Here is a 24,155-nt window from a genome sequence, read left to right as displayed (position 1 = left end):
CCTGCACCGCTCCCCGCCTGACTCACAGCCAAGCCGACTGACTGGCCTGTTTGATCTGAACTTGGGGGAAAACCCAGCCTCGGTGCTCTGCTGTCTGTGATGTTTCCCGCAGAGACACACACACACACACACAGGGCGCTAGTAGAAAAGGGGAGAGGTTTATTGCAGAGCCAGCTGACAGAGCAGGAAGGCCTTTGGCTGTGGCTCCACCAAGAAGGCAGGCGTCTCCTGAACACTGACCGGCGGTTCCGGGGCTGCGGCAGGCCCCACGGGATGCCGGTGAAACGCCGCACAGGCCCGCTCTCCAGGGAAGGCGCATGCAGGATCACAAGCCAAGTGCCCTGAGGGGAGAGGGCTGTTTTCCCGCTCGGGGCGGAGGTGCCCTGAGGGAGGGAGGAGGGGTTGTTACTCTCAGGGCAGGTAGCCACTTAAAAGCTGGAGGGGCACAGCCACGCGGCTGTGGGGCCAGGGAAGACGCTACCAAGCAGGGCTTCTCCCATCCGCCTCGGTACGCCGCCTCCCTGGGCACAGCAGCCTGGGGGAACGGGGTAGCTCAGTAGACGTGCATCCTGCGGGAGGTGGGTTTCTCACACCCCAAGAGAGCGTGAGACCAATCCGATCTCCTGGCGTAGACTGGCCTTAGCCGGAGGGACACAGGGGAGTGGGGGAAGGCCCCCCTGTCACTAGCACGAGGGACATTGGCCTCTGTAGCGGCAGCAGAAGGGACGGAGGCAGGCACCTGGTGGCATGAGTAAGAGAAGGCCTCGGTGTAACTAGAGGGGGGAATGCGGCGACCCCGGGAGGGGCACTGAGCTAAGAAGATCTCTTGGCACTAGCAGGAGGGCCTAGGAGTGTTCAGGGGAGAAGGCAGCAGAAGAGGCTCAGTGCCCTGGGGGCACAAGGGGAGGAGGTCTCGTTAGTGCGAGCAGGAGGGGCTCGGTGCCCTGGGGGCACAAGGGGAGGAGGTCTCGTTAGTGAGAGCAGGAGGGGCTCGGTGTCGTGGGGGCACAAGAGGGGGAGGTCTCGTTAGTGCGAGGAGGAGGGGCTCGGTGCCCTGGGAGCATAAGGGGAAGAGGTCTCGTTAGTGCGAGCAGGAGGGGCTCGGTGCCCCAATGACACAAGGGGAGGAGGTCTCATTAGTGCGAGCAGGAGGGGCTCGGTGCCCCAATGACACAAGGGGTGGAGGTCTCGTTAGTGCGAGCAGGAGGGGCTCGGTGCCCCGGGCGCACAAGGGGAGGAGGTCTCGTTAGTGCGAGCAGGAGGGGCTCGGTGCCCTGGGAGCATAAGGGGAGGAGGTCTCATTAGTGCGAGCAGGAGGGGCTCGGTGCCCTGGGAGCATAAGGGGAGGAGGTCTTGTTAGTGCGAGCAGGAGGGGCTTGGTGCCCTGGGAGCATAAGGGGAAGAGGTCTCGTTAGTGCGAGCAGGAGGGGCTTGGTGCCCCAATGACACAAGGGGAGGAGGTCTTGTTAGTGCGAGCAGGAGGGGCTCGGTGCCCTGGGAGCATAAGGGGAGGAGGTCTCGTTAGTGCGAGCAGGAGGTGCTCGGTGCCCCAATGACACAAGGGGAGGAGGTCTCGTTAGTGCGAGCAGGAGGGGCTTGGTGCCCCTATAACACAAGGGGAGGTCTCGTTAGTGCGAGCAGGAGGGGCTTGGTGCCCCTATAACACAAGGGGTGGAGGTCTCGTTAGTGCGAGCAGGAGGGGCTCGGTGCCCCAATGACACAAGGGGAGGAGGTCTCGTTAGTGCGAGCAGGAGGGGCTCGGTGCCCCGGGCGCACAAGGGGAGGAGGTCTCGTTAGTGCGAGCAGGAGGGGCTTGGTGCCCCTATAACACAAGGGAAGGATGTCTCGTTAGTGCGAGCAGGAGGGGCTTGGTGCCCCTATAACACAAGGGGAGGAGGTCTCGTTAGTGCGAGCAGGAGGGGCTCGGTGCCCCAATGACACAAGGGGAGGAGGTCTCGTTAGTGCGAGCAGGAGGGGCTCGGTTCACAATACATCCGGAGTGGATGTAACATTGGGAGCAAAGTGCAAGGCCAGGTCAGGTTCTAATCACATCAGCCCGTGGTGACCAGAGGCCGACTCGCCGTGACGCCGTGGCTAGGAGCTGGGCCCGGCCTAGTCTGCAGGCGGCCGGTTCCCAGGGCTGATGTGATTGAAGGCCCAGAGGCCGAGGAGGGTCGGTGGCACTTCCAGGTGTCCCTATTTCTTCACTTTGGCGTCGTAGGTGCCGGCGTGCTTGTAGGCCCCCACGTAGCCGCTCGTGTCCACGATGTTCTCCCGCCCGCTCTTCCCTTTGCCCTTGCCGCTCTCGTCGAAGCGCTCCTTGTGCGAGCCCGTGTACTTGCTGGTGTCCGTCAGCCTGTCCAACGCCCCCCCTGTCGCGGCTTTCTGTCAGTGGGAAAACGGGGCCCAGAGAAGCAGTTACAGCCCAGGCCCTGCCCAGTGAGTGCCCCTGGTCCACCCCGCTGGCCCGACACCCCTATTCCCCCGGCGCTCTCCCAACCCCCATGCTCAGGGCTCTGCCCTTTTTAGATGGTCTCAGGCCTCCCAGATCCCCTCCCTCTTCCAGGGTGCTCTGCTTTGCTATGTGACATTCCTGGGGCTGCCAGCGTCCGCATGTCCCCCCCCCCGCCCTTCCCAGGCCTCCCCCCCACCCCCGCCTAAGAAGAGCCACCACTCACTGTGACGCCCACGTTAGTCGGTTCCTTCCCTGCCACCAGCTGGCAGATGGACTCGTACGCTTCCTCCGCGCTCTTGCCCTTAAACCTCTTTGGGGCCAGCTCCTCCAGGGCCTTCTTGAACTCCTCGTAACTAATGACTCTGGCGGTCTTCCCTCTGCAAGGCACAAGGCTGGGGGGTGACCTCATGCAAACACATGGCTAGAACCGGAGCGGCTGCAGGGGAGACCCCGGGGCTGCCCTTGCAGACGGGATGTAGGCCTCAGCTGTGGGGGGGCAAGCTGCTCCCCGGGCAGGAGGTCTTGGGGGCGGGTGATGCCCCAGTTACTGAAACAGGTGTCACGTAAACCGGCTTAGAGACACAGGGACGTTCACCCAGACATGCAGCTGCTGCTGAGCGGAACCTGGCAGCTGTTCTACAGAACAGCCTGGGCCCGGAGCAAAGAATCTCTGGTCTGGCGGAGACTGCAGGAGGCAGGAGGGCTGACGCGCCAGGGCTCATGGTGCTGTCAGGGCCTTGTCCTGACCTGCCAGCGGCACAGGGCGCCCTGCCCCGGTGCAGGGTCTGTATGGATGTGGAGAGGCTGCTGGTGGGGCCCTGGCAGGCATTAACGCCTTTGCTGGGGCTGGCCAGCTCACCGGACTGCTCCCATTTCCAGGCAGGGGCAAACATTCCTGTGCCCTCTACCCCACCCCCACGGAGCTGGCAGCCACACCGCCTGTTAGCATCTGGGCTTCAGGACTTGATCAGACTGAAAACCTCCGTGGATCCCGTCCCCGGGGAACGCTGGCGGGAGGGGGGAGGGGGAATGAGAGAGACTTTCCTCTTGTGGGATTTCGTGGGGGGGCAGCGGGCCTGGGCTGAGGAGAATGACTCTGTAGCCCAATGGTTAGAGCCCGCGGCCAGGGAAGGCAGAGACTCACATTAAGACCCTGCTCCAGTGTAGGCATGTCACAAAGTGGCACAAGCTCCCACGGCAGAGCTTGCGAGAGCCTTGGAGGGATGGAAAAACCGCCCCAAAGGGTTAACTGGTCAAACGATTTGTTTAACGGGTTAACCACGGGCCGTGGGCGGGGGCTGCTCCGGCCAGCGGGCCCTGCTGGTTAAGCGGTTACCCAGTAAGCATGCCTTCAAGGCACGTGTTTACCAGGTAACTGGTGAACCGTTAGCATCCCCAGACCACCGTGGCTAGAGTCTGGGGCACTCAGGCCAGTGCCCCAGGGCCTACAGGAGAGCTCCAGCCCCGCACTACTTGGGCACTGCCTTGTGGGGGGCTGCGAGAAAGGAGTGACCCGGGTTAGGTGACAGGCGGGCTCAGTTCCCCCTCTCTCCCCAGCATTTCCGGCCGCCTCTTGGCTTCTGTGGATCCCAACCCTGGGCACGCAGCGCCTGGGCCACAGGGGACAACGGAGGCGGGGTAACGCCATGGGTCAGGGGTGCGGAAAGCCACGTCCCAGAGCAGCGCGGGGAGCCAGCCCACGCCCCGTGCAGGCAGCGCGAGGCGGAGAAGGTATTCTGCAGGGGGAGGGCTCTCTGTGCAGATGGGGAGAGAGGGTATGTCTAGGCTTCCTATTCCGAACTAGCTGTACACCTCGTTCCACGTTCCATGAGGCGTACAGCTAGTTCGGAATCGGAAGCCTAATCCGAACTAGCTAGTCCGTGCGGCACGGGGTCCGAACTAGCCGGCATTTAAAAATGGCGCCGGCCGGCATCATGCAAATGAAGCCCGGGAAATTCAAATCCCGGGCTTCATTTGCAACTCTGAATGACTCCATTACCCCCTAGTTCGAACTAGCGGGGTAGTGTAGACATACCCAGAGTGTCCCGAGGGGAAGCCCACCCCACGGGCAGGGAAGAATCCCTCCATGCCTTTAGTCCCACCTCTCCAGCAGGGGTTTAGGTGTGACAGGAGAATCCCCCCATCCGCCCTAGCGGTGTCGACGCTGGCGCTACCCTGAGCAGTTATAGAGATGGGCCTGCTCTCTGCCCATGCCTGCCTGCCTAGCGCCGGGCTGTGGAGTTCGCTCGCTGACGGGGCCTCCTTGGGTGTTACCGTGCGGATAAAGCCTTGGGCTTGTCTGGCATCCCTAGCAGGGAGGATGGAAGGCCCCATGGGGGGTGGGGGAATGTGGGGCTGGGGGAGGCAAGTCTCCAGCCCTGCCCCTTCTGCCAAGCTGTCCAAGGCCTGACCACGGGGAGGTGGGTGCCCCAGGGCAGCAACGCTCCGCCCCAGGACGCCTACAGTAGGTGTTCGGGGGGGGGGGGCTGGCAGTTTGGGAAGGCTGTGCCCTCCCCTGCCTCCACACCGGCGCCCATGGAAGGCCCCACACAGTGACACGCTCTGTGGGCAGTCACACCCAGACTCCGCCGCGAGGCCTGCCAGGAGCATTCTGGGTGTTCAGCAGCCTCGGACACGCTTCGAACGGAGGCTCTTACCGAACCAGGCCTGACAAGGAATCATCCCACAGCCCCGCCTTCCTTATAGTCTCAGCTCGATACGGGCCAGCCCCACACCTCCAGCTGTCAGGGTGTGTTTCTGAATGGGGAGCGAGTAATTGGCCCCAGAGCATGTCAGGGCCAAGCGAGGACTCTGGGAAGGTGCGAGGGGCAGGCCGGGTGTGCAGGACAGGCGTGTGAGGGGCAGGCCGGGTGTGCAGGACAGGCGTGCGAGGGGCAGGCCAGGTGTGCAGGACAGGCGTGCGAGGGGCAGGCCGGGTGTGCAGACAGGCGTGCGAGCTGACTGCTCAAAGTATCAGCACTGGCAACACTCACAGGTGCACTGAAATGGCCAGGCTGAGTTACAGGGTTAACCGGCCAGTAGAGCTCCTCTCAGAGCCGCTGTCTGTGGGATTCAGGCAGGTATGGCTACATCCATCACCCTCAGGCCCCAAAGCCAAGGCCTTCCTCTCGATGAGGGCTAGAATGGTGTGTGTCCATGTGAACGTGTGCATGCGTGTGCACCTGTGCGTGCGCATGTGTGAACGTGTGTGCCTGTGCTCACACGTGTATGCAAGAATGCGCGCATGCACGTGTGCACACTCATTAGTGACTGCATGTGTGTGTGTGCGAGCACAGGTGTGCGTGTGAGTGTGTGTGCACGTGTGCACAGGTTATGAAAGCTGAGCTTCCATTATCAATGTGCACAAGAACCTGTCCAGGCTCCTCTAATCACAGCGAGTCCGACAGGGCTGGAGAGGGCCGGTGGGGGTGGATGGGGAATGGTGTGACGGTGGCTGACCTAGCAGCCAGCACTGCAGGAGCCAGGCTCACGGGGAGGGACGCAAGGGGGCCGCTTACTTCACTTTGGAGAAGACGATGTCCACGTCCGTGCTGGTGACCCCTTTGCCGTCCATGACTTTACAGTCCTTGCACAGTTTGGCCCAGTTTTTCCCATTCATCTCGTGCCCCGCCGCTTTGGTGTCCCCATAGATGGCGAACTTGCGGAAGCTCTCCTCCAGCGCCGCCATGTCTGGGCTCCCCGCCATGCCGGCCACTAGCAGGCGGAGGAGAAACGGGTCCCGTCAGGCAGGCAACCTCCAGCAATCACCTCGGAGGCTGTGCCCACCACCTAGGCCCCCCCACCATGCACTGCTGCTGCCCACAAACCCTTCTCCCCCCCCCTCCCCACAGAGCCGCGCAGGCAGATGTGGCGGGGGGGCCTAGGAGGCAGGGAGCTGAAGGTCCGGTGGGTGGGGCATTTGTAGAGCGCTGTGCGGGGGCGGGGGGAAGGAGAGGCATTGGTGGGGCTGTAGTGGGTATGCTCGCCGAGCACCAGCAGAGCCCAGCAGGGTATTAAGAACGGTGCAACACGGCCTCTCCTCCCCCTCCAGACAGCGCTGCGCCGGCTGACCGGCAGGGCTTGTCAACCACAGTTGCCCCTCGAGGAGCTGCTCCGATTTTTCACAGAGATTGTGGCCGGGCACCTCAAATGCCCTGGCCACTCCCGGGGCAGGTGCCTGCATGCGGCAGGCTCTGTGCACAACGCAGCCGCTGCGGGTCGTCCGCGGGGCCGGGCACCCGTCATGTGCTGACACCCGCGTGACTGTCCCCGGCAGGGCGGCTCAGCTCTGCCTACACGCCCTCCGGGCTGGGAACCCGGCTGGGAGGGGACCCACTCGCTTAAGGCACCTCTCCGGCGTGCGGCTGTGACGTGGCCTCCCAAGGTGACCCCGAGGAGGGGCCCTACCATGCTAAGTCCTGCCTGGCCAGCTGGATGTAGCACTTTAGTGGGCCTGTCAGCGAGAGCCAGGGCCGAGCCTTTCCCCAGGATGCCGGGTGCCCAGCCTGGGACCCCAGAGAGCACCCCCACTCCTGCTGGCTTCCAGTCCACCCAGCCCCAGGGCAGAGCCACCAGGCCTGGGTGGGGCTGGGGTAGGGCCTAGCCCCGGGGCCCTAGTTACAGCCTGACATTAAACAAAAACAGGCGTGTGGGCTTGTCCGCCGGCCAGGCCAGAGTTTGCGCTGCCTGGCGACTGTTGCTAGGGAGGGCTGTGCTGCCGGGAGAGGTTGCCGTGGAGGCGCGGTGTAGCGGGGCTGTGAGCATTCGGAGTCCCTCGGGACAGAGAGACAGGGCGGGTGAGGTCATAGCTGTTGTGGGGCCAACTTCTGCTGCTGAGAGAGACGCGTCGGAGCCCCCCGGGGCTTGGCTTTGGGGCTGCGAAAGGGGCTCCCCACGCTCTCACATCACCCGCCTGGTCTGTCACACGGCGGGGGCTGGTGGGCTGCAAGCACACGCATGGCAGGCCTGCCCCGCCCCCTCACGTCTGCTAGGGCCAGGGCAGGCTCGCAGGGCTCCGGGCGGCACAACTGCCTCAGGGCCACTACGCTGGGCCGGCGGTGAGGGGCCTCGCAGGCAATCACACCTAGGGTGGCACGTAAAGGTGCACACACAGCCGCACTGGGACACATGCGTGTACATAGGCACACAGCCGCACTGGGACACATGCGTGTACATAGGCACACAGCCTCACTGGGACACACGCGTGTACATAGGCACACAGCCTCACTGGGACACACGCGTGTACATAGGCACACAGCCGCACTGGGACACACGCGTGTACATAGGCACACAGCCGCACTGGGACACACGCGTGTACATAGGCACACAGCCGCACTGGGACACACGCGTGTACATAGGCACACACAGCTGCACTGGGACACCCGCAGGTACGTATGCACACACAGCCGCACTGGCACACACACGGGTATGTATGCACACATCCACACACTTAGAGTCACACGTGTACACATGCACACACAGCCTCAGAGACACTCATGTGTATGTATGCACAAACAGCCTCACAGAGACACACACATGTACACATGCGCACACACACACACGTACATATGCGCACACAGCCTCAGAGACACTCATGTGTATGTACGCACAAACAGCCTCACAGAGACACACACATGTACACATGCGCACACACACACACGTACATATGCACACACAGCCTCAGAGACACACATGTACACTCGTACGTATGCACACAGAGACACACACATACATACACACACATAGCCTCACAGAGACACACATGGGTACACACTCACGCATACACACAGGGAGACACACACATGTAGATATACATATCCACACATGCAGACACACACGTACAGATATGCACATATCCACACATGCAGATACGCACAGACCCACACACGCAGACACACGTGTGTAGATATACACATCCACACGCGCAGAGACACATGCATGCAGATACGCACAGACCTACATGCGCGGAGACACCCACGCACAGACAATGGCCACGATCCAGGCAGGGCCTCATGGCCACGCCTGCGAGCGGTGGTGCTCCCCGTCTCTAGGTCCAGGCGCCCGGTGGAGCTGGGCCACGCCTGCGGGAGGCCTGGGAGGCGGTGCAGTTCCCAGCATCCAGCCTTGCTCCTGAGGCCTGGCTTGGCCCAAACAGCTGCAGGCCATTAATCAGCAGGCGCTTACCCTGCCAGCCAGCAAAGCCGTGTGTCGCAGCCCCCAGAGCTGTGTGCTCCCAGAGGCTGGGCCCAGCTCACCCAGGCCATGGGCCTCCAACATGCCCCTCTCCTGGCCTCAGGCACCTTTGGTCCCCACCCAGCCCCACGCAAAGGATCCTGTAGCGCTCTGTTTGCCACAGGGATGAGGACAGGGCCGCTATTCCAACCCGCCGGGGTTCTGCAAAGCACAGCCTGGCGCCCCGGCGTCTGTGCTGAGACTAGCCCTGGCATGCTTGCCTCCAGGCCTGGAGCTGCCCCCCACACCGGGGAAGAACCGAACTTCTGGGCCAAGATTGGGCCCTGTTTGCCCAGGGATTCTAACCCGAGTGTTCACCCCCGATTCTCACACCACCGAGCCACTCCCTTCTGGCTCTGCCTTCTCTTTCACTAACATCATCAGCCTCTGCGCTGGCTGCGAGCAACAGGGCCCCAGAGACGGCCCTGGCCAGCTCCCCTGCCAGGAAGGACCAGTCCCTCCAGTGGCAGGACAGGGTGGGAAATGGGGGTAGGGTGAGGTGCAGCCTGCTGCTGCCAAGCTGGCTCTGCTCCCCCTGGAGAGGAACTTTCTCCCCAGCCAGTCGCTCTGCCACCTTTCAGCTCAGGACTGTCTACACCCGCTCTGGCCGGCCGGATTTCCAGACCTTGAGTGCAGGGCGGAGCAGGGCGCTGCTGCAGGCTAGCAGCGGGCAGGGTGGGGCTGCAAGGAGGGGAAGATGGCAAGGGGAGGAAGCTGCCAGCAGGACACAGACCTACCAGTTATCTCCGTCTCCCTGAGCGCTGCAGATACCGGGGGAAAAGCTGAGCGGAGGGGTGGGGGTCTCGCTGCCACGCCCTGAGAACGGCACCACGCAGGGTCCAGGGTGGGGACAGGTTGCAGAGCAGCGCCAGGGTCCGCACCCTGGCACCGGGAGATCTGGCTCCTGCACCTGGCTCTGCCACTGCCCTGCTGGTGCTCCAGGGCCAGTCCTGTCTGGCCGGTCTCAGTTTCCCCAGCTGGGAGGGGGAGGCTGGGTCCTGCCCCTGGGCTGTGAAGTGCTCAGAGAGCCAGGGCTGAGACGCACCGCGGGTGGGAGAGCGCATGCAGGGGCGCACGCCCAGGCAGCAGTGGGGGGCTGTGTCTGCAGGCTCGGGGTGTGGTCGGGCGACGCCTGGCCGAGGGATGCGCTGCAGGGGGCTGCCCGGCACGTTGCCTTTGTCTGCTCCCTGCGCCGGGCGGGGGTCGGGAGCAGCGCCCCATCTCCGGAGCAGGGGGGGAGGGGGCAGCGCCCCATCTCCAGAGCAGGGGGGGAGGGGGCAGCGCCCCGTCTCCAGAGCAGGGGGGGGAGGGGGCAGCGCCCCATCTCCAGAGCAGGGGGGGAGGGGGCAGCGCCCCATCTCCAGAGCAGGGGGGGAGGGGGCAGCGCCCCATCTCCAGAGCAGGGGGGGGAGGGGGCAGCGCCCCATCTCCAGAGCAGGGGGGGGAGGGGGCAGCGCCCCATCTCCAGAGCAGGGGGGGAGGGGGCAGCGCCCCATCTCCGGAGCAGGGGGGGAGGGGGCAGCGCCCCATCTCCAGAGCAGGGGGGGAGGGGGCAGCGCCCCATCTCCGGAGCAGGGGGGGAGGGGGCAGCGCCCCATCTCCAGAGCAGGGGGGGAGGGGGCAGCGCCCCATCTCCAGAGCAGGGGGGGAGGGGGCAGCGCCCCATCTCCAGAGCAGGGGGGGGGAGGGGGCAGCGCCCCATCTCCAGAGCAGGGGGGGGAGGGGGCAGCGCCCCGTCTCCAGAGCAGGGGGGGGGAGGGGGCAGCGCCCCGTCTCCAGAGCAGGGGGGGGAGGGGGCAGCGCCCCATCTCCAGAGCAGCGCGCGTCCCTCCTTCCCACCGGCCCTGGCTGCAGCTCGCAGGGACGCGCTCCAGCCCCGCCGGCCAGCCCGGAGCGTTCCCCGGGCAGCCCCCCAGGGCAGGCCGGCCAGCGGGGACCCCCCCCCGTTCTCCCTGCGGCTGCAGCCCAGGCGGCCGCGCGCTGCGGACTCACCGCCCGACGAGCCCGGCTCTGCGGACTGCAGCGCTGCGGCGCGGGCGGCGCTGTTATTATGGGCTGTTTATCCCGGTCGCCATGGCGACCGGCTGCGGGGCAGGGAGGGAGGGGACCGGGGCCAGGGGAAGCGCCGCGCTCGCGCCGCCGCCCAGGGCTGGGTCCCCGGCTCCGGCGCGCGCCCGGGAGCCTGGCGCGGGGGCCACGTGCGGCCGGGGGGGGGGGGGGGCTCTAGGCCCCCACGTGGCTCCGGCTTTGCTCGGTGCCGGGGCGGGACGCTGCATCGGGCCCGGGCTGCCCCTCGGAGGGCGGGCTGCAGTGCCCCCCCCGCCCCCCCGCGCTCCTGCCCTGGGGCGGGGGCTTCGGCCAGAGGAGACTGGACCCTGCTGGGGGGGGGCAATTTAAAGCCCCCCCCCCCGACGGCTGGAGTCACCTCCCCGCAGCCCCCCCCCCCGCGGTGGGCGCCATGTGGCGAGGCGGCCGCGAAGGGCGGGGAGCTGGGGGGGGGGCTGCTTGGGCGCAGCGGCAGCTGCTGGAGAGGGACACAAGGGGGGCACCGGTCAGGTGACCGCCCCTCCATCCCTAGCCGGGGGCAGGGCCCCACCTCTTGCCTCCCCCGCCTGCCCCCCACTCCACCCAAGGCCCCGCCCCGCCCCCACTCCAGCGCCTCCTCCAAGCCCCCCACCTGCAGCGATGCAGCCCAGGGGACTAGCGGGGGGGGGGGGGGGGGCTGGAGAAGCACCCCGGGCTGGAGAAAACGATTTCATCTGTGGGTGGAATAATTTTCTTTGTACACCGAGGCATTTGTGAACGTGCACCACCACTAGAAACACAAACTTAGCCGGGGGTGCTTTGCTAATCTGCCGCACAGCATCAGACTTCTCCTGAGCAGTCGCACAAGCGCCCAGCTTACAGGGAGCACTGGGCACGAGGGGGCACGTGCCCTCCAAAAAGCCATGGGTGGGAGGGGCAAGGGGGCAGCAGCCAGCAGGGCAAGAGCCTCTGGGTGTCCAGAGGTCTGGGGACTAGCAGGGGTGCGGGTGCCACTAGCAAGGGCGAGGAGAGGCAGGGTCTGTGGCAGAGGGGAGGGTAGTCTCAGCCCTCCCCCCCAGACTAGGGCTGGGGGAGCCGGTCATGTGGCCTGTATCCTCCCTCCCCTGCATTCCCCCTCACCAGTCGCCCCTGATGTTCCCAGATTCCTGGATAGGGGGCCCGAGCAGGTTCTGCGCTGGGTTATGAAAAGGAACAAGCGGCCCCCTAAATTCAGGCGTTTCTCTTGTCTTCCTGAGACCACGTGCTGGCAACGTGCAGGAGAGTTCCCTGCTGAAACACCCCATCGCTCAGGGGACAGTACATCCCACTGGGGCCAGGAAACCACCTCGTTGCTCCCAGCACCCGCCCGTCAGTCTCGTGTCTGGCACAGCTGGGAGGGGAATGCTGCTCTCTTACGGGACAGACCGGCTGCCTTGCTGCTGGGCTGGCCTGCCAGTAACCCCTGTCCCAAACAGGGCTGGAAGCCGTTAGCTCACATCCTAGTGCTGCCTAGCCCAGAGCCGTGCGGCCGGTGGGCAAACCATGGAGGAGTTGGGGTCTGGTCCCAAGAGCCGCAAAAGGCCAGTGATTAGAGCACTCCTCTCACAAATGGCTGTGGAGCGGGGTGGTTTCTTCGCTGTCTAGGTCAGTAGAACGATGTGCAGGGACATGACAGGTCCACCCCCATGGGCGGCGGGTGCGCTAGGCAGGGGGAGGTGTTGCCTTTCCATACCGCCAGCCTGGCCCCGCCCACACTCCACCCCACAATGCCTGCTAGAAGCGTCCTGCGGGCGCAGTGTTGCTGGCTCCGAGTGCCTGCCCCCCTGTGCCCCAGGGCCCAGAATGCTGGGGCCACATGTAGCCCGGGGAGGCTGGAGCCATGCCCCCACCTCCCTTTAGTGCTGGGGGTGGCTTGGCTCCTGTGAGGGCGGGGCCTGGGCAGCAGCGGCAGGGTTGGGGGCAAGGCTAGGGGCTTGCCTCCCCCGGCCCCACCTTCCCACTCCCTCCTCAAGCGCAAATGCCAAATGCAGCTAAACCAGCCTCACCTCTGGTGTGGGAGTGTGGTGTATCTGGGGGGTACCTGCCCAGGCCAACGGGAGAAGCCCGTCTGTCAGCACCAGTAGTGTCATCGCTGAAGCTCTCCCGTGGCGCAGCGGCAGAGTTTTAAACGTAGAGCCCTGCCCACGGGTTCCCTGCTCTTCTCGTCACTCCGGGTGGGGAAAACGTTATGAAGAGACTATCACATCAAACCCCCCCACCATTGCCATGGCTGCACCGGCACGGCTGCCAACCCAGGCCCAACAGAGCATCGCCCGGCTACAGAAGAACGTGAGGGAGGAGCAGCAGCCAAGGCGGCGTTACAGAAAGCGGCTCGGAGCAGGAGAGAGCTCGGCCTGGCCTGGAAGCAAGCAGGGAGGGCTGCCCGGGACCATTCATGGGGATAATGCTGCTAAAAGCCTTTCCGATCTCCATGGGGAGAAGGCCTAGGATGTGAGTCAGCCCATTAGCAAGCGAGGATGCTCCGGGAACGCGGAGACCTCCCAAAGGCCAGGCCTCTGGGAACCGCTGCCCCGGAGAGAGGGAAAATGAAGGTTATTCAGCAAGCGGACGGAGGCCGAGTGGCTGGTAGAACAGGATGGGGCCAGCCACCTTGGAGAATGCCAAACGTGAGACGTGCAGCCTCCAACAGCCTCATTTGATGTGCTGGAGCAAGGTCTCCCCTTCCCCGGCCCTTGTCTCAGCACCTTGGTGCCTGCACAGTGGTCAGCAGCAGCCTTGTTGCGTGTGTCACGGTTACAACACACTCAGCATTACTGCCTATGAAACACACAGCTACTTACATGCTGCAGAACCGTCGCTCTGTGGCTAGCAGGGATTGGATAATGGCCGATGGTATCCACAGCCTGCCCACTCGCTCTTCCTTTATCTTGATCTTTACTGGCTCGCCAATGTGATTTTTTCCCCAGCTGGCTGCTATGCTGGCGTCTTTCCCAGCATCTGCTGCAACGTCTTCAGCAGCACTGGGAGATTCTTCCAAAAGGAAACCCTAGAAATAGGATCGTGGGAGCAGCCCGGATAATGCATCAGGCTTTCGGTGCGTTTCAGGATCCCGATGTGCAAGATGTTCACGTAAGTCCTCCCCTGAGATCCAGAAGTTGCTAAAGATGCAATGTTGGGGTTCGGGCTAAGAACTTTAATAAGGCTTTATGGTCTGTACGGTGTGTCTACTCTGCACCGTTATTTCGAGATAACTAGCGTTATTTCCAAATAACAATGCGAGCATCTACACACCATTCCGTTACTTCAAAATAATGGACGGCTAATTCTGGAATCTGTAAACCTCATTCTTCGAGGAGTAACGCCTCCTCTGAAATAGCCATTTCGAAATAAGGCGGGTGTAGACACTCCACTGCCGCTATTTTGAAATAGCCCCTCGCCAGGGCCCTTCTAAGTTATTCCTCCTGGGGCTCTGAATGGAGATAGTACGTCTACATTAGGGGAGCCTGCCTCAGACTAATTTTGAGGCTGCCCTTCCGTGTAGACGTGCTATTTTGAAATAAGCTATTTTGGGATAACTGCTCCGGAATAGTTTATTTCGAAATAAGCGTGCTGTGCAGACGTACCCTAACTGAGGTAAACTTCCTTCCGCACAGAAACTGAGGTAATTAATTAAGTCCAAATATACACTCAGAGCTGCAATTTTACCTGAGTATTTTGCTTTGCGTTATAGAAGATTGAGGAAGTAAAGCTGATTGACTTCTTTGTCCCATGAACACTTGTGTGCTCCTCAAATGGAAGAAAGCAAGGAAGGGCCGGACACAGGAGATGGATTTTATCATCATGCTAGGAAGGTCTCCAGGCACCTCCATCCTCTCTAGCACCACTCCCCATTTTGGGCGGTGAGGAGGCCCCCACTGCAGTTTTGACCTTCACAAGCCCTGGCAAAGGGTTCCCCGGATGACTGTGGAGAAACACCATCTTTTGTGTGCGTTACATCTGCTGTCTACTAATCGCATTGGGGTGACCCCTAGTTCTTGTGTTATGTGAAGGTGCAAATATGGGGAGATGTGTCTGAGGTGCGCGCACATCCCTTAACCATCCCGCCCCCCTTGGACAAGCAGATTCCAGGCTGGTGGGATTTGATATCGTTGCACACCCAATTCAGGGTGACAGTAACCCATATGCTCCCCACATAGCTGGGCCTGGCCTCGCTTGGAATCCGAGGCGCCCAGGGCATCAAAACCCTCGTTTACGTCGCACATGAAGTCAAACATTCCCACTGCCGGATGGTCCGTCACTCACCATTACGTGACCTTCTCTGCAGCTAATCAGAGTCTGGGCTTGAGGTTTATCAGCCTGAGGCATTGTCACAGCCCCCTCTCCGGCCTCACTACATCCTCCATTCACAGCTCTGGAGGCTGTGGCAGTCCTTCCTTTCTCTGCTCTGCCCTCACTGGCGGGGGCGGCGCATTGGCCACCGCACCTAAGACGCGTAGTGCCGATACTAAAGATACTGCCCCCGCCTCCCTGGGCAGCTCTCTCACTGTCTTTGACAGCGTGGCAGGCGCTCACTCCTGAAAGCAGAGTCAAAGATTCCCGGGCCAAAAGGGACCACGGCGATCGATTAGTCTGACTCCCCCTATGACACAGAACATGTGAATGGCCAGACAGTGTCAGCCCAAAGGTCCATCTAGCCCCGTGTCCTCTCTGCCTACAGGGGCCAATGCCAGGTGCCCCAGAGGGAGTGAACAGAGCAGATATCATATGATCCATCCCATCACCCTTTCCCATCCCTGACAAACAGAGGTTAGGGACACCCTCCCTGCCCATCCTGGCTAATGGCTATTGATGGACCCAACCTCCATGAATGTATCTAGCTCTTTTTGGAACCCTGTTAAAGTCCTGGTCTTCACAACATCCTCCGGCAAGGAGTTCCACAGGTTGACTGTGCACTACATAAAGAAATACTTCCTGCTACATATTAATTTCATTTGGTGACACCTAGCATTATGGGAGCAAGTAAATAACTTTCCTTTACCATTCTATAGTCTCTGGTTTCCTTGGCCACAGGGGAATATGGAACTGACTAGGTGTGGGTGGTCCCTGCCTCCCCTGACTCTGTCAATCTGGTGTTTCAAAGCCCTCAGTTCCGATCCGTATTATTTTGGGGCTGATCTTTGGCCTAAGAGACTGGGCAACATAAGGGCAGATGAATTTTAATATCGTTAAATGCAAAGTAATGCACATTACAAAATACAATCCCAGCTATACGTACAAAACGATGGGAACTAAATGAGCTGTTACCACTCAAGCAGGAGATCTTTGTGACTAGTTCTCTGAAACTATCCACTCAGTGTGCAGCGGCAGTCAAAAAGCGAAGCGAATGCTAGGAATCATTAAAAAGGGGAGAGAGAATAAGAGAAGAGATTGATAAAACTGGGACTTTTCAGTTTAGAAAAAAGAAGATTACGTGGAGATATGATAGAGGTCTATAAAATCATGACTGGTGTGGAGAAAGGAAATAAGCATTGATACTCATTCTTCCGGTCGTTTTTAACGTCCCTGACACTCCATCCATAGGGCTGTCACCCTGCAGTAACTCTCCAGTTCACTGCGCACACTATCAGCCTCCTACCCCAGTGCTCTCCCGGGTGGAGCGGGACCGGCTGCCTATCCTGGCTGCAGCACTTCTGTTTAGAGACACTACCTATGCCAATTGGAGGGAATATCCCACGGGCGGGGGACCCCCCTCCCTTGCAAGGCAGTAGCTCATTCTGTGTACACGGGGACTGAAGTTGGCTAACAGGCCACTCAGGGGAGATCGGGCCACACATGGGCGGTGGGTGAATGCACCCTTTGGGGAAGACTAGCCCATATCTCCTCCCCCTTTGCCAGGAGCCCCACTCCTTCTGGCTCCACCGGAGCCTGGAGCTCACCGATGCCTGTCCCCCACACACCAGGGGCACCATTTCAGATTTTGGTGGGGGCCGGACATGACCTGTGATGGGACAGAAGAGAGCGAGACCATGAGGGGGGCAGACTGAGGACAGAGGCATCAGCAATGTTACTGAGCATGCTCAGTACAAGCTGAGCACCAAATGGGGGAGGGGAGCCAACGCCATCCACCCTCCCCCCCCGCCACCCACATCAGCTCTAGGGGCTAACTAAGATCCTGAAAAAAACTACTTTTTTGGCAGACAACATGGCAATTGGCTGACAGGAGCACTGTATCTAATCCCTATATAAAAGAAAAAATAAATGTGAGACCCACTCACCTCTAACAGTAGCATATTCTGACATCTTGTGGCAAGTCACTTAAGGAACCCTGGTTAGCCTTAAAAAATTACATATATTCTTACTTTGTTACTAACTTGGGGGGGGAGGGAAGAGACCCACCCACCCCCTCAGGACTCCTGGACTCTCTCTCAGCTCTGGAAGGAGAGTGGGGTCTAGTGGTTACAGCAGGGGGGGCAGATACATTTCAGCTTTATATAAGGTCAGAATAGCTGTACTGGGTCCGACCAGCTGTTCTAGCTCTGTATCCTATGCCTTCCACCAGTGGCCAATGCCAGGTACTTCTGAAGGAATAAACAGAAGAGGCAATCACCATAATCCATCCCCGGTCGCCTATTCTGTTGGTTTTAAATCTGCTGCCTATACATTTGATTGGGTCAGCTTCTCGTGTTATATCAGTGCAGGAATACATAACATTTGCTTCTTCTATTTTTCCACACCATTCATGATTTTCTAGATCTCTAACATATCCCCCCACCCTTTAGTCATTTCATTTCCAAGTGGACAAGTCCCAGTCTTGTTAATCTCTCCTCACAGGGAAGCTGTTCCATACCCCCCAGTTATTTCTGTTGTCCTTTCTGTACCTTTTCCAAATCCAATCGATCTTTTTTTAGCTGGGGTGACCAGATCTGCATGCCGTATTCAGGATGTGGGTGTACCCTGGCTTTAGATAGAGGCAATACGATATTTTGTCTTATTCTCCATTCCTTTCTTAATGATTCCCAATATTCTGTTTGCTTTTGTAGACTGCCACTGCACACACACTGAGCAGATGTTTTCACGGAGCTATCCACAATGATTCCAAGCTCTCTTTCTTGAGTGGTAGCAGCTAATTTAGACTCCATCATTTTTGTGTAGAGAGTTGGGATTATATTTTTCCAGGTGCACTTATCAACCTTGAATTCCATCTGCCCTCGTGTTCTCCAATCGCCCAGTTTTGTAACTCTTTGCCGTCAGCTTTGGATTAGTCATTGTTTACCCCTTTTTCAAGAACATTTACAAGAAGTTTAACAGCAGCGGCCCAAATGCAAACCCCAGCAGCACAACACTCATTCCTACTGTCCCCACCCCACCCCGCCCACTCCTTTAAGTGGAGTACCTGGCAATGTTTTCACGATGATCTAACAATCCCTCAATTACTGGAGTGCCCGGCCTTTTGTTGTTCTTAATCACCCGCCTCCCTCTTTTTATAACAAACTCACTGCCCCAAAGGCAAAGCTGCAAGTGGCTCAAACTCTGTTGCATTTAAGACCTGCCTCCGGAGTCAGGGCATGGGCTTTAGGCAGACCTCAAGTATGAAACCAAGGGGTCCAAACTCGGGAGGGGGGTACTACCCCCCCATGCCCCCATAAATGATGCCCTTGCCACCCCCACCCCCTACACACACACTCCCAGCCCTAGTGCTGTGCAGGCAGGCAAGCAGCACAGTCTCAGCCCTGGGAGGATGGCTAGCACAGTCTGGCGGGTCTTGTGCGCACCGCGGCCCGCAGCCTGCCTGCCCCAGCCTATGTGCCACAAGGGAACAGCAGGCAGCAGGGGGCCTGGGAGCAAAGTATAGGCCACGCCAGGATGTTAGCCTTCCCCTGCCTATGACACCCACCACCCGCGAGGCCACAGATTTTCTAGGGCCTCAGATGCAGGCGCGGCAATGCGGAGTGACATCACAGTGAATTCTCCTGGTGAACGAGCCCGTACGAGGGCCTGGACTACCATCCAAAGTCAGGCAGACACAAGGCAGCGCACATCAACCTTGCTCTGCATGCGTCTCACTTACTTTTGTCTCCCACTGACACAAGCACCCTGTTGCACGTAGTTACTAACACCACCCCCAGCGTCCCCGTCACTAGGTCGATGCAGTGCGAATGTAGATACTCCTGACGTCTGCCAACCCTCACTGTCCTCCAGCCTGTGTCCCACAATGCTCCACACTGGCTGCTCTGGCCATCACGGTGAAACTCCGCTGTCCAGGGCTCACACGGGGGGAAGCTCCCTGAATGTCTTGAAATTCCTTTTCCTCGTTGCCACACCTCACAGCTCTCCACTCTCATGTGCCGCTGCCCAGCTGAGCACGCAGGCTGCCCACTGTGGACACACTCCTGCCTGGAGGCATACCAGAAGGCCAACCATCAATTTGGGACTGAGCCACAGACTTGTCACTTTACGAGGAGCTGCATGCTCTGCTCAGCAGAGACGGGGGTATCCACCACCCACCGCACTGTGGCCACCTCTGAGGAGCCTGATGTGGAGAAATTGGAGGAGGTCTAGAGAAGAGCAACAAAAATTATTTAAAATCTAGAAAACATGAGCGATGAGGGAAGACTGACAGAATTGGGCTTGTTTAGTTTAGAAAAGAGAAGACTGAGAGGGGACATGAGAGTGGTTTTCATGTCTCTAAAAGGGGGTCACAAGGATGAGGGAGAAAACTTTGCTTCTTGTCCTATCCTCAGAGGCCAAGAAGAACATGGGCTTATAGTGCAGCAAGGGAGGTTTAGATTGGAAATCAGGAAAAACTTCCTGCCTGTCAGGATGGTTAAACACTGGAATAAATTGCCCAGGGAGATTGTGGAATCTCCATCACTGGAGATATTGAAGAGCAGGTTAGACAGACACTGGTCAGGGATGGTCTAGTTGGTGCTTGGTCCTGCTGTGTGGTCAGGGACAGGACTTGATGAGCTCTCGAGCTCCCTCCAGTTCTAGTGTTCTAGGATTCTATGACTGGCGCCACGCACAAGCAATCTTGACAAGTGAGCATGTCATACTTCAAGCTTTAGGGGAGCAAAGGGAGTGAGTTCAGGATCTCAAGTTTTGCTTTCCATAGTGAATGCACTGGCCATGGTACCTCTGCATGTTTCATCTACCGCTGCTGCCCTTGCGGCTTTCAAAGTCTCCCCTTGCACACCTGCCTAAGTCGGCTAAAGGAGGAAAAAGAAGAGGACTCAGTGAGATTCCACATGCCAGCATGCATCAGACAGCAAGCACCCAAAATCACAACGTATTTTAGTTGTTCCCAGGCCTAAGAGACCAGTCGCGTGTCCCAGGTCAGTTTGTCCCTCAGCTCTCACACCAAAGGCAGTGCTGAAAGCCAATTAATTAAGGATTTATTAACGAGGTCAATATTCAAATGAGTTCAGTCAATGGTTCCAAAAGGTGGCAGAGATGCACCGTTTAATGCCTTTTCCGCGCTAACCAAGGCTGACCAGGGCTACCTGCTCTTTGTTTCTTTGCGCCAACCTTTCTAAGAGTCCAAACAGCAAGGAGAGGAAAGATCTTCATGTGGGGTATTTTCATGCTTCTCACCCAGCACTCAGACTGGTGGCACGAGGACTCCTGCAGGTACTTCTCTGGCCATAAATGGGGCACGTAACATTTGTAGCCTGCAATGGCCCAATTATATTCGAGAGTCCAATTCCTGTTGATACACTGCCAAGCTCCTGGCCCACCGACAGTAGCTCTCATGGGTGCCTGGGCAGCTTCCCCCGCGGTTGGGCGATATGGTTAGAGATGCAGGGTGAAATACTTCCCTGTTTGCTGCAGACCAAACCAACCCAAGGCCCCACAGAGATCAGCTACCGGCTGCTCCCCCAAGGGGGAGATGGATTTGGGGCTCTACCTCTCGCTGTTTCAGCCCTGGGCCTGTATCAAGAGGTACCGTCTCTGGAACATTCGGTGTGCTACCCACTCAGCAGACTAGCTCCCAATGTCCTGAGCGCCGGGCTGGGAACACTGGGACTGGCCGCCTGGCTGGCTTGGCTTTCGGCAGGGCACAGTGTGGCGTCCCAAGGAGCTGGATTTGGACAGCAAAAAAAATGGAAATCTGACTCATTTGCTTGGAGCAGCTGCATGAACTTGCTTGGTGCCTGCACCCCCAGCCTCTCCTCACCCACATCTTCACCCGCTGCAGGGGCTGAGAACCTGAGGAGAAGAGGCAGGACGCTTTCCTGCCTGGGGAGCTGCTGCGGCTCTGCACTTACCCCCAGCCATGGACGCCTGACACAGGGCTGGCCGGCTGCCCACCCCACCCGGCTGTCAACAGAGGGTTGGGTTTCACAGCAGACTTGTTTTCCAAGCAACGGATTTTGTTATGTGCTAGTTGTCACCATAGCACCTTGAGATACAAAGGCCTCCCACAAGCGAGCGGGAGCCCACAGTTCAGGGAAGGGCTCACGGGCGGGAAGGGCGGCTCCTCTAGATGATGGAAGGGAGCCCGGGGCAGGAGGTTGTGGAGAGAGAGGCTCTTGGAATGAAATACCTCGGTAGGCTGGTGCAAAGTGGCTACAACACAACTGTATGTGGCGCTTTGCCGCAGGCTCACCCGGGAGCGGGGGTGCTGCAGAGCTGCCTACGCTCCCCACAAGCACCCACATTCGAGGGCACGGAGGGTGCAAGCTGGGGGAGATTGTGCCCCCCCCTTTCCTCAGCTGTCACAAGGCCCGTAGGCATCATCCTGGCAGACAGCGTGCAAATCAGAAACACCGGCAGCTCCGCCAGGACTGGGGGCCACCAATTACCTCCACGTTCCCCTGCCCCTCCAGCAGAAGTTCCTTCTGGCCGTTCTCGTGCGGCAGGGGTGTGTGGCGCACAGAAGTGGCAAACAGAGATGTGGGGCAAGGGGAATGGCCGGTCTCCGTGTCTTGGGGAATGGGCCACGGCGGCCCTCGTAGGGTGCCCCCATCTCTACCGTGACCCTGCAGCATTAGAGAAACGCCAACTGGAGGAACAGTGCGCGGAGCATGGGCAGCTGGCTCAGTGGTCTGAGCAAGGCAGCACAGGCCTCCCCAGACCGCTTGCCTTTTGTAACTTCCAGGAAGAGCCATCTGCCCCCCCAGGACTCCGCTGCTGCCCAGGACAGTCTAGATGCATCGGCTCAGTGGCTCCTATGTCTCTTTGGGGCTTCCTCCAGGTCTGAGGGTTCCCTCCCAGGCCAGCTGGACACGTGCTCAATGGGCTCATGCTTGGACACTAAAATGAGAGGAGATTGCAGCCCTGGCAAAGAAGATCGTGTCCGGAGCTCCTGCTGCTTCCTGGCTCTGCATGCAGGTGGCTGGCCTGAGCCTCTTCTCACGCCAGGGCATCTACACCCGTTTTTAGTGCACGAGCCCCACTCGGCCCCTGCTGCAGCACAGAACATAGCACCGGAACGACACAGACCACCACCAAGGCAAGCCGACCACTTCACCTAGTGCTGGAAGCGTCGTGCACACTGGTCGTTACAAGCCCTCCCCCCTTTCAGCTGCAGAAGAATTTGCAAACAATAACAAGTGCTATTGCTGTAACTCCTAGGACTTCCAGCAGGCTGCCAGCCACCTAGGGTCCCATGTGGTCTGCCCCCGAACGCTGTACCCAATAGTGGAGGCATCTCCTGTCATTGTCTGGCTCTAGTCAGTGGTGGATATAGGGCAGGGCGAGCAGGGGGCTGCCTTGGGCCCCACACTCGGGGCGGACTGGCCCGGCAGGATACCGCACTTTAAATTCCCTGGCGCTGTGCATGTGCGGCGTGCTGAAACGTGGCGAAACACAGGTGAGAGAGGAGATGCCCGGTGAGAGGGGCCCCGCGAAATTGTGCTGCCCTGGGCCCTGCAAAACTCTCATCCGCCCCCGGCACTAGTCTAGTAGTAAGTAAAGGGCTAGTGGCCTCTCCATTAGGCCTGTCTATCACGGGCAGACTCTCTGCTGAGGACTGTAGTCCGGTGAGTTTCTGAGGTCATCCCAGCCGTTCCTTGTCCACAACAACTGGTCTTCAATTACAAAAGCCCCTGAAAAGACAACGAATGGTCCTGCAGCACCATTACAAGCTCTAAGAACCTGCTGGAGTATTTCTAACCCCACTGCTCTTGCAGGGTTTCTTCAGCATCTGCCTGCTCCTTTCTTTCAATGAATCTGTGCACCAGGCCTGATATACGTTTTGTACCGAGAAGGATGGATTGTCTAGTTTCCTGGGGTATGTCTACACTGCAGAGACGATCGAAGCTGCCGCTGTCGATCTTTCAGGGTTCGAATTAGCGGGTCTCGTGAAGACACACTAATTTGAACAGAGAGGGGTGCTCCAGTTGGTGCCGGTAGTCCTGCTTCCACCAGGAGTAAGGGAAGTTGAAAGAAGAGTGCGCGCCCTTCGACTTTCTGCAGCGTGGACAGCGCCAAAAGCCGAGTTAAGATTCTTCAATGTCAGCTCCGCAGTCAACATGGCTGACATTGCGGCTCTTAACTCGACCGTATCCCGTCGTGTAGACGTGCCCTTCATTACTGTGTCCTCTCCAGAAAGGAGTAAGTTCAGACTTTTTTCCTGGCTGCCCTTTCTCGTTGCATAGCCTCACTTTCTCACCTTCCTAGAGGGACACAAATATTTTTCCTTGCATTTTATGCCTGGCAGGTTTGCTTCTGGCTCATCTGTTCCTTCATCTCCTCGAGTGTTGATCTCAGGTCTGACATAAGACACTGCCACAGCACCCAGCTGTGTATGTGGCCTTGCTGGTTCTTGCTGCCTGACCATCACGTCATGGGAAAGATTCTCCTAAGAGGAGAAATGAAAAGTTGAATGCTGGCTTCTGGTGAATACAAAGATGAGAAAAGATGGCTTTGTATCCCCATCGCATTGGTCGTCATGCAAGAACCTCAGAACAGCCACACCGGGACAGAACAATGGTCTTCCTATCCCAGGACCTTGTCTTCTGACAGTGCCAATGGCGGGTGCCCCAAAGGGAATAACTAGAACAGGAACATTCTCAAATAATAATGATCAAGTGATAATCCACTGTCCCTCACAGCACCAGGCAGTCAGAAGCATGTGGACACTCCAAGCATGGGGTTACATTCCTGACCATTTTGGCTAAAAGCCATTGCTGGACCTACCTTCCACGATCTTATCTAAATCTTTTTTGAACCCAGTTTTACTTTTGGCCTTCACTGCATCCCCCGGCAAGGAGTTCCACAGGGCAACTGTGCATTGTGTGAAGAAGTTCTTCCTTCTGTTTGTTTTAAACCTGCTGCCTCTTCATTTCATCAGCTGAGCCCTGGTTCTTGTGTTATGTGACTACAACTTCCACATTCATTCTTCTCCACACCATTTAGGATTTTATGGACTTCTATCATCTCTATCCTCAGTCTTCTCTTTTCCAAACTGAACAGTCACTTAATCATTTTGTTGCCCTTCTCC

At 59.0% G+C, this 24,155-nt stretch overlaps 1 protein-coding gene across 1 annotated transcript; it reads right to left on the bottom strand.

Annotated features, from left to right (window-relative positions):
- Positions 1–139: 139 nt before the first annotated feature.
- TPPP3 (tubulin polymerization promoting protein family member 3) lies at positions 140–10,829 on the bottom strand. Its single transcript, XM_075940492.1, has 4 exons — positions 10,679–10,829; positions 5,974–6,169; positions 2,679–2,832; positions 140–2,385 (listed from the first exon to the last, which is right to left on the bottom strand). The coding sequence occupies exons 2-4, from the start codon at positions 6,159–6,161 to the stop codon at positions 2,197–2,199; spliced, it is 531 nt and encodes a 176-aa protein (XP_075796607.1). The 5' UTR covers positions 6,162–6,169; positions 10,679–10,829; the 3' UTR covers positions 140–2,196.
- Positions 10,830–24,155: the final 13,326 nt, after the last annotated feature.

Source organism: Pelodiscus sinensis, chromosome 12 (assembly GCF_049634645.1).
Source record: "Pelodiscus sinensis isolate JC-2024 chromosome 12, ASM4963464v1, whole genome shotgun sequence".
Lineage (NCBI taxonomy): Eukaryota > Metazoa > Chordata > Testudines > Trionychidae > Pelodiscus > Pelodiscus sinensis.
The sequence above is the reverse complement of the archived record's forward strand: the minus strand, read 5'-3'. Positions and strand labels throughout refer to the sequence as shown.